The sequence below is a fragment of the Sabethes cyaneus genome, chromosome 3, assembly GCF_943734655.1.
Source record: "Sabethes cyaneus chromosome 3, idSabCyanKW18_F2, whole genome shotgun sequence".
NCBI lineage: Eukaryota > Metazoa > Arthropoda > Insecta > Diptera > Culicidae > Sabethes > Sabethes cyaneus.
Genome location: NC_071355.1, coordinates 64,253,449 through 64,264,358, shown reverse-complemented (window position 1 = coordinate 64,264,358; position 10,910 = coordinate 64,253,449). Strand labels below are relative to the sequence as shown.

The 10,910-nt window shown below is 41.8% G+C and overlaps 1 protein-coding gene across 1 annotated transcript in view; it reads left to right on the top strand.

Annotated features, from left to right (window-relative positions):
- The first annotated feature begins 972 nt into the window (after positions 1-972).
- The window catches only part of LOC128744076 (ubiquitin domain-containing protein 1), a 31,212-nt gene continuing 21,274 nt past the window's right edge, over positions 973-10,910 (top strand). The window contains exon 1 of the mRNA XM_053840842.1: positions 973-1,875. Coding sequence (XP_053696817.1) covers positions 1,794-1,875 — 82 coding nt within the window. The 5' untranslated portion in view covers positions 973-1,793. The remainder of the gene's footprint in view (positions 1,876-10,910) is intronic.

Sequence of the window (10,910 nt, the reverse complement as noted above, 5' to 3'; positions counted from 1 at the left end):
CAATTTCTAACATTTCAAAATTTAAATGTCAAAAAGGTGGGCCACAGTGTGCCATATACTGTGAAATGAGAAATGAATGTACCGTAATTGCAATCAATGAGGTCAGCTTTTCCCTAAATTGAGCCTGCCTCAATGTTCTAAGCGACTTACCCTATAGATATGATCTATATTGCCAAAGCTGCTGAGCAAGAGGAAACGTATTGTTTTTTTGCTTTATTTCATTTGCCCGGTCAACTTAACCGTCAATTGTGTATGACGCTTGATCAGTTTTTAATGTGAACGCATTCACCAACGGGGATCAGATTAAAAATGTTCAAATTAAGGAAGGTCATTCCAGCGGGGGTCCACGGTAGCATTAACAAAAGGGCGAATGTCGCAAACGTAAACAAAATGGGTGAGAGTTACTTTTTACTGGACCAGCATAGGAAAATCAACCCTCACTCAGTGTGTTTACGCTTGCGACATTCGCCCTTTTGTTAATTCTATACAGGGATGCCAGGTGATTTTTTGAAAAGTCTTCACGAACCAAGAAAAAATGTCTTCATTTGTCTTCTTTCGGCTTTCCAGAATTTTTTGCCCATTTGAATTGCACGCTGAAGACATGTCTTCAAGTGAAGACATTTCAAAATAAAAGTCTTCTTTGTAACAAAAATGTCTTCAAAATGAAGACATGTCTTCACTTCTGGCATCTCTGATTCTATATCTTCAAATGTCAGCAATCTCTGGAACACAGATTAATCGTGTATTTATTTTAGGTGATTTTCATATTTTAGCTTTGATACTTTTCGGGCAGTGTGCAGCTGCTCTGACTGTCACTAATTGATCGTTTTCGTTTGACAATTGGAAAACGATAAAAACTTATTTCTCTTTCACCCATTTGTGAGCTAAGCCATTCGATCGCGTTAGAAGAGTTCGGTAGGAAAGATCTCGTGGTGTGGGGATGTGTGCGCGTAGAGAGCCAGTCAAAAAATTACTTAGCGGACAGGCAGAAGAACCACAAGAGTGACTATGTTGTATTAGCTAGGAATTGATAGAAACTGTTGCAAATCGGTTCACTTCCTGATTTTTGTAGTGCGAAATAAGCCAGAAAAAACGGTGAATCTTTCTGCTGTGTTTCGTGCGGTGCCAAATGGTCATAATCAGTAGAGAACTTCGGAAGCGTGAGTAGGATACAGCCATCATCGTCATCAGCATCGTCACCGTCTTCGCTGCAGCAACGCAAGGCGAAAGAAGGCAACTTCAGAAGATCACCCGTTATGGTGGAAAAGAAGGTCGTCGCCGCCGCCGCTCATCGGTACACTTACAGCAATGGAAAGAAACATCGGTAGCTACAACAGCCTGCTGCGTTCTGATGGTTGAGATTTTCTTCCCCGGAAGAGTTGTGACAGATGTAGACAGATCTGTGCTGTGTACAAAATGTAAACGCATGTAAAAATAATTTGCATGTTGGCAAAATATGGAACATTTCCTAATAGATTTCGATTAAATAATTTAGGAAATTGTTAGTAGAATGCTGCGATAGTTTTCGAATCAAACGCGAAGTGTTTATATGCAAAAAAAATTGAGCAGTTTTTAAATCTTTAGTGTAAATAGTGCATCACCAGGGGAAGGTAATAAATTTTTATTATCTTATATATGTGACAAGACGCAAGAAGAAAAACAATACAATCAAAGATTTCAACGCGGCCAACAGTTCTGTTTGTACGAGTTTGCTGTAAAAATTGTCATACACCAGTTTCCACAGCGTAAATCATCAACAAAAGTGCCGAAAAACGAGCGGCGGCAGCCATACCATGGGAAGCTGCATCGGAATCAATCGCAACGAGCCGGAAACGCTCGATACCGGATCGGCTAACATTACCCGGCCTGTCACGGGTGAGTACCTGTCCGCATTACAATGCGGAACTGAATTTTCCATCTTCTATCGTTCATCCATTTGAGAGCAACATTCTAATCTAAAGTCGTCATGTAAGAGCAATTTGGTTGCTGCGTGGCTCTGGTAGTAGGCAGGCGGCCTTCAAACGCAGCTTGTTTTGTTTCGTGTGTCTCCCCGTCGTGTGCGCTGTCGGTTACTTGTCCTTGCTCAGAGTGGTCTTCTCGATGGCGGTGAGGGTTGGGCGAGAAAAGAGAAATCCGAATGAATTTTAAATTTTTACAACCAATTTGTTTTGTGTTTATGCCAAATTCTTCAAGATCACGATTTTGAATTGCAATTACGAAAGAACTAAACTTGTTTGATAGAACAAGTCCATAATCGACGTTTAAAACTACGATTTGGACTGGTTTGCCGATGAATCGATACTTGCTGCGTAAACAGGTTTAATGTGCTTTCTTTTGTATAGCCTTTTCCTTGTAGAAAATCAGTTTGGTTTAAGTAGCGTAAAAGCTTTAATTATCCATATCAACTCGAAACATAAAACCAGATTGGATGTACCATTCTATACTAACGTAACTTATTGACTTTTCTAAGGTCTACATACTTATTATGCAGCACATAATTCGTTGAAATGATCGTAACTTTTTATAGCAAAAAAGAGAAGCTCTTAGATGAATGGATAGAAAGATTTGCTTATACTATTAACAAACAGAAGGAAAACACTGACTAATGAAGTACTTTGATTGATTCTATCGCGTAGTTTGATAGTGATAGCAAGACGTTTCGTAAGGTAGTATAAATCAGCTATGATGGGAGCAGATTTTTAAAACCCGATACATCCTTGAAACGTTAGATCATATTTTCATTGATTTAAACGCTGCATACATACAGTCGATCGAGATCAACCATGGCAGATAATGGAATTGGGAGTTTTCGAATACATTAAGCAGATTAATCGCAACTACCATGCATCACGTATTATTCTTCGTATGCAGTTCGAAGAGAGAGATGCAGTTCGAGGACGCTCACGAATTCTTTGGAATTGTGCTCCTAATCATGCCCTAACTACTGCTGCCCACCACTAAAGTCGTAAGCTGCCTAGCTGCCTATACGACCCAATAGCTGACCCTAGCTAGACTATGTCAACCCTGTCTTTGCACCCGTTCTAGCCGTTGCAAATCAGTCACCACGTCCGTCACCGCCTTATCGACGGCTCTCCGTGCGCGCATCTTCGCACACATTCCTTGCACGATGTTGTTGACGTTAGTGTCTACTGCAACGACGGCAAGCACCTCACATTGAGTGGTTTCGAAACGCGGGCAGTGAAACATTACATGTTCCAGAGTTTCCTCGGCTTGAGTACAGACGGGGTAACAGGGTGACCCTAGTCTCCCGCCCCTATGAAGTATGAAAGTTTACCTCCCCATCCCTATGCCTTCTGTCGATCCAAGACGAGATGTTTTGGATCAGCCTATGGCTCCATTTGCCGTGCTTGGCATTGTCCCATTCCCTTTGTCACCTACTTATGAAGTCCGGCCTGGCTCTCCCGAATGCCTCTGACGTTCCTCTGCCTATGGCACTCGACATCCTCACTTATGAGTATGCATATTGGGGACACACCGGCAATATGTAACACCAACCGCATCTTGCAATATACACGATACTCGCACGAAACCCGTAGCGCCATCAATCTGAACACTTTGTTCAGATATGCCTGATTGCGCTTACTACCCAAGCCGGTGCCTCATACCTTAGTATCGAGATGGCTGCGTTGACTATCAAACATCTCTTGCTGCTACTAGGTCCATAGCCCTAGTTGTTGACGCCTTGCCACACACATAATCGACGTGGCTGATGAAGTTCAGCCCATTGTCGGCTATCACACTTAAGTACTTCACATTCCGTTTGGAAACAAACACTTGTCCTTCTATCAGAATCTTTGCCTCTAGGGCGGTTACTGATGATTACCGCTTCCGCTTTATGGTGTGTCAATCGCAGATTGACACCTGCCATCCATCTCGATTATGCTCATGGCGTCTGATACCAGCATCTCCACTTTCTCGAAGAACTCTCCTACCGCCGTTATAACGACATCGTCGGCCAAGCCGGTGATCTCGACACCATTGGGCAACTTGAGCCTTAGTACCTTATCGTACATGGCATTCCAGAGCGTAGAACCGAGAATCGAACCTTGTGGAACACTCGCAGTCACGTTGTACCTCTGCGCCATCGGCCGTGTCGTACACTAATATTAGCGTCCGCTCCTCGAAGTAACTTTTAAGCATCCTGCATAGGTGGTCCGGTGGCCCTATCTTATGCAGCGCTAGGGCGGTCGCTCCTCAACTAGTTTCCCCGGCTTTGGTAACAGTACCAATCTTTGTATTTTTCATATGTCTGGAAATTCTAGGCAATTGTGTCTCTAAAGATATCATGATAGGCTTGGATCGTCGCCTTCAGTGCCTCGTTCGGTATTGCGTCAGGACCGGGAGCCTTCTTTGTCTTAGAGCCCCTGACAACCGCAATAAGCTCCTCATTCATGACTGGAATGAGGGTATCTTTAGTTTGACCATACGGGATCGGAGGTCACACCACTGGGTCATGCTGCGGGAGTAATTCTTCCATGATAGCTCTCAGCTTTCGTAGACAGGTTGCCCGCGGGGTCGCACCATCTTTCGTTTTAGTCTACATCACGGCATAACTCCTGGAAACACGATTTCTTACTATGCTCAACCTCTTTATTGAGTGACAACCTGGCTGCTCTAAGCTCAACTCACGCGCTTCGACATCCGCAGCGGTTTGGGCCCTTTGCACCAGCCTTCGCGGTCTATGGCACCTGGAGCGGAGAAGAGCAATGGTCTCCTTCCGCCAGGGGCGGACTGGGAGCCAAAGGGCCCACCGGACCTTTGATATTAGGGGCCCCAGTTTGCAATATTCTCATGATAGTAAATTAACACAAAAAAAGACATCTACTCTAAAGACATCAGCGTTACAAGGACAGTAAATCGAATGAATATGGGCTCTATTTTGTAAGTCATGTCATGCAACTCGACTCGACTCAGGCACTGTAGAGTGTCGAGTATCGGGAGAACGGGCAGCATAGCGGCTCGATGCTCGAAACAAAACAAACTCAGTCGTTATTAGAACCGAGTTACCAGCTTTTAGCATGTGCGTCATATTAGCGGTTCACGGTACTTTAGTTTTGACGCATTTTTCTTCAACCCAAATCAATCGCTTCTGTCGCAGCGTGAACATTTGATTTGATTTGCGTGATAAATGATAGGATGTCAATAGTTCAATATATATGAGTAGCTTACTGTGTCTACACGTCCGAACAGAACAGTTCATAGTGCAGGTGATTCCCGTGCTGAGTTATAGCTATCCCTGGGATTCAACTCTTGGATTCTCCTATAAGAATCATGCTTCTATAAGCAAGGTATTCTGTGCGAATCCTAGAATTTCTTCACACGATTTCAATGTGAGGAATGCCCGAGCCTCTGCGCGAATTTTTTTGGTTCATCCTGGTAGAGCTGCGGAAAAAGAACCCACCGTCTAAAAACGCCAGTACGAAGAGCACGTGCTCGCCAGTCCAGAGGAGAGGTTCGTCAGCAACGACACACGGAGTTTCCACAAAACGGTCAGGTGCAAGAATTTTGCCATGCCTGTGATGTGCAATGATAGTGCTGGCAACCTGCTTACTGACCAAACAACGGTAGCAGCCAGGTGGAAGAGTATTTTCAGACGCTGTTGAATAGAGAAGTAACCACGAAGATCAGCAGCTACAGGATTAGAATTTAGAGCGAAGGCCAAGCTGTGGAGCCGCCAACACAGGAGGGCCGCAGTGGCCTTTTAACCCAATGCCCTTCTGGCATACAAAAAAAAAAAAACACAGGAGGAGGCCAAAAGAGCAATCAGTGAGCTGAAAAACGGTAAGGTTGCTGTAAAGGATGGTATCCTGGCTGAACTTCTAAAAACGGGGACAAAATAATGCGCCACCTCATTGTCAGGAACAGAATATGGGAGGAAAACAAATATCGGAGGAGTGGTTGATTGGCCTCATTTCCCATAATGTTAAAAACGGACATCGACATGAGAGTAAAAACTATCGAGGCATTACGTTACTTAATTTTGCCTATAAGGTGCTCTCCCTATTCTGTGTTTTAGACTGAGTCCGTTAGCTGAGTTCTTCGTTGGCGAGTATCAAGCTGGGTTTCATGAGGGTCACTTCACGATGGATCAGATATTCACCATGCGTCTAGTAACTGACGAGTTCCGGGAGTACAACTTGCAGACTCATAATATTTTTATGTATTTCAAGGCGGCATACGATTCAGTCAAACGAAATGAGCTGTAACAGTTAACGCTAGGACATGGTTTTCCCACAGGACTAGTTACGTTGATTCGTGTGACGCTGGATGAGTAAAAATTATGAGTCAGAATAGCAGATGAGATCTCACGTGCTTTTTGATATAGCGGATAACGTCGATATACCAAAATCAAAAGTAGAGCAGCGAAAGAAGCCTTTAGGTCATTTATTGAGAAATTGGGACTTACCATTAACACCGCCAAAACGAAGTACATGGCGTGGAAATCCAAATGGTGTTGGTGTCGAAGAGGAACTGAATATATTTTGGCATGCTCGTGATATGTGACAACGATGTAAGTCGCAAAATAAAACGACTAATTACAACTGCGAATTGGCCTTTACGCAGGCATTACATTTTGTAGCTGAAGTCCCGTAGCTTGCAAATTCGCGTAAAACAGACGCTCTAGAGAACACTAATCCTCTCGGTGGCCCTTTACGGGCGTGAATCATGGACGGTAAAAGAAGCTGATCGACGAATGCTTGGGGTTTTAACGTAAAATTTGGCAAAATCCAAATTGGAGTGTAGCGCAGACGCATGAACCACGAGCTATCTTAAGAATGCAAATATGCTGTTGTAATGAAGATAGCACAGTGTGGCAGTCTGCGCGCCACGTGTCTAGAAGGCCCGTCGAAAGAGTAGCCAAAATTATTGTAAGCAGAGAATCAAGAAGAGGCCGTAGACTTCGGAGTAGACATCGCACTTATAGATGTGCGCTATCGAGGATGATGCAAGTTCAGCTGGTGTTCGAGGGGTTTGAAGAAAGGTAGGACCATAATTCATTCGGCGCAGGATCGATAACGGACCGTCGCCATTGAAGTAAACTGAGTATGGAGCTTAAGCCGACAGTTCAATATTTAAATACTTTAAATTTTAAATACTCAGAATTGAAGCTGGTAATATTTTCGGAGCTTGGACCCCAACAGCTCCACTTAAATGATTTCATGAATCATGGGGCCCCAGCAATCGAACATTCGTGAGTCATAGAAAAAGTTTAATTGAAGTATAAATTTTGGTTTAAAGTTCGGGCCGCAACAGTCCTATTTGAAGCTTAATTTTCAATCATCAAATCGTATGATTTCATGAATCAAGGGGGCCCAGCAATCGACTTCGGGGCTCCAACAGTCCCATTCGAAGCTGAATTTTCAATCTTCAATCATCAAATCGGTTGATTTCATGAATCATGGGGCCCCAACAATCGAAATTTCGTGAGTCATAGAAAAAGTTTAATTGAAAAAGAAATTTTGGATCAAAGTTCGGGGCCCCTACAGTCCCATTTGAAGCTTGAAAATTCAGCTCAGCCAACAGTCCCATTCGAAGCTGAATTTTCAATCTTCAATCATCAAATCGGTTGATTTTATGAAACATTAGGCCCCTACAATCGAACATTCGTGAGTCATAGAAAAAGTTTAATTGAAAGAGAAATTTTGGTTTAAAGCTCGGGGCCCCAACAGTCCCATTTGAAGCTGAATTTTCAATCATCAAATCGGTTGATTTCATGAATCATGGGGCCCCAGGAATTGAACTTTCGTGAGTCATAGAAAAAGTTTAATTGAAAAAGAAATTTTGGTTTAAAGTTCGGGGCCCCAACAGTTCTATTTGAAGCTGAATTTTCAATCATCAAATAGGTTGATTTCATGAATCATGGGGCCCCAACAATCGAACATTCGTGAGTCACAGAAAAAGTTTAATTGAAAGAGAAATTTTGGTTTAAAGCTCGGGGCCCCAACAATCCTATTTAAAGCTGAATTTTCAATCATCAAATCCGTTGATTTCATAAATCATGGGGCCCCAACAATCGAACATTCGTGAGTCATAGAAAAAGTTTAATTGAAAGAGAAATTTTGGTTTGAAGTTCGGGGCCCCAACAGTCCCATTTGAAGCTGAATTTTCAATCATCAAATCGGTTGATTTCACGAATCATGGGGCGCCATGAATTGAACATTCGTGAGTCGTAGAAGAGTTTAGCTGAAATAAAAATTTTGGAAAATCTCATTTTGTGTAACAACGAAATTTTTACTGGGGCCCACCGGGCATTTGCCCGGTTGCCCGGTGGGCCAGTCCGCCCCTGCCTTCCGCTAGTATTCGAAGGCTTTAATCTTTCACCTTCTACCGGTCGATCTTAGTTCTCGGGACAGTCGCGTCCATCGGTCAAACTTGTACCGTATAGACCCTACAAACGCTGCAATCAAGAAGGAAACGCCGCCATAGGAATCTGTCAATCTACAAAATCCTTTTAGATCAGTAGTTCCTTATGGACTAGCCGTCACGCTTCTCACGGAGGGCGTATATGCCCTTGCTTTATTCGAGTGTAAGGTGTTGTGGATATTTGGCAGAGTACAAACTGAAAGTGGAGAATGGCATATTAATCATACGCTCCAGCCACTGCAAAAAGCTTATTTTATATGCATACCGACAGCTTGGTATTTGTTTACAGCACCTATTTGTCAAAAAAATTATATCACCCTAATTTGGCGCCCTCAGCTGAGAAAATTAACGTAAGATAATTAATTCCGCCGCAATCAAATACCCTACCACCGGAATTTACATGAACATAGCTTTCTTGGGATGAAGTAAAACCGACTCCGAATAAAACCGACTGGAATAAAACCGACTCCAGCGGGTTGCAGACAGGGATGGCCAGCACCTCAACTTGCAGCGGGTGCGAAGAGTGATTCACACAGTTCTCTCAGCGAATAGCAAGGATGCAGAGGTATAATCATTAGTTCACTGGCTCCTAGACGCAGTGTAAGAGGCAATGGAACTGACGAGAGCGTCTTTTCTTCTCCGAAACACCAAGAAACTTGGCCACACCCCACAAATATTAGGATGGCGACAGAAATAATATTGATCAAAAATGAACAAGTCGCACCTTAATTAACATTGACATTATTCTAACAGTAGGCGAGAGTAGTCAACAGTGAGTCAACGGGAATGGCTAAGTCATAAAACAAGATCCATGATATTTACATGGAAAGTGAAGTTTGTGAACCTACATCACATAATGTAGTTTGAGAAAAATTTATTGATTTTTTAATATATTTTTCAACAAAAATCAACAAAATTTTTTTTGCAACCATTTTTAAATGATGTTCAACAACAAATACATATTAAATTAAAACTAAAATTACTGCATGGCATCACATAGTAATAAGAGTTAATATTAAAAAAAATCAGAGGGGTTGTGTACAAGACACGACCGCATATATAGGTGACGCAGGACTACGTAAGTCTCTTTGTAGTGATAGTGGCATGTATTCATGCTTGTAATCATTCGATTCTTCATGTATACATGCTATATGCAACATATATACATGCTACATGCGTTGTATGTAACATTTATCAAAGTAGTAACATTGCATACGTTCAATTCTCAAAAGATTGTGCATTTGAAAACAATTTAACAAAATCAAGAACACAAACTATTGCTTTTCTGCTACCTTACTGAAATTAAAGATAGTTTTTATTATCCATGGTTTCCCAGGTTGAAGGGATTTTACCAATTCAAGCCTATTTTATCAACAGCACATATTTCCACTACACTTCTAATAAAACGGCAAGCATGCGTATTCATATCGAGTCGTATTATAACCGGACACTACAGCTGTAGCACATTTTTCCAACACAGATATCAAATTCGCCGAGGTTTAATCGTCACGCAGTAAAGAATTTGCGATCTGTTGGGACAACGAACTTGTGTCATTTTTTCTGGCACACTTCCCTAACACAGACATCAAATTGGACTAGGTTTAATCGCGTTCGTAAGAAATCGGTTGGCACGAGGGGGCTTTGTTACTCTCTCTGGCGTACTTCCCAAGCAAGGACATCAAAATGGTCTAGGTTGAACTGCGGTTTTAAGAAATCTTGTTGAAATGAGGAAACTGTCACTTGTTTTGGCTTACTTCCCAAGCACAGATATCAAATTGGTATAGGTTTAGATCATCGTAAAGAATCTTCCAACCAATCACGAAGCGAGAATTCTGGTAAAACATAGGTTCATTATTTTCAATTTTTCAATAGTTCAACATCAAGAATCCATACTTTTCTTCATTTGGGTCAATTCTTAGAAGATTTTCCGATCGATTGGTGTAAGAATATTGAAAATCGATCGGAAAACCGCTGAGCTATTAGCGCTCAAAACCTTTCATTTTTCGTGACGCTCGCATTTTTCGATTTTTTGGAATGACACCCTATCTCAAAACTTGCCGTAAGACGTAGTCCTACGTCAAAAAAACCCGAATTAATTCACCTAGCGGCGTGACCTAGCCTTTCTACTGCCACAATAATCATTATTTAATTTCTCAGGAACATCTATAATTAACTTGACTATATTTTTAAATATCCGTTCCGTATTCCTCAAAATCCTTATTTGCCAGTAAAATTCACAACGTATTGCGTAGAATAATTATATTTTCTTTCCTTGGGTGCGTAAATACTTGTAAGCGTCATTTATGTTATTTGATGAACACCTTATTTAGTTTTATAATCGGTCGGCCTTAACTTTTGGGTTTCAGAGCCACATACGAAACTTGTTTTGAACTGACAATATGAAATATGCGTTCATAGCATATTTTTTGATATTTTTTTTGAGTGGTTTTAGCCCAAAGGGTAGATTTTTTTGATATTTTGATATTAATACCATGCGTTCAAAAGTTAGCATCTTTGAAAAACAA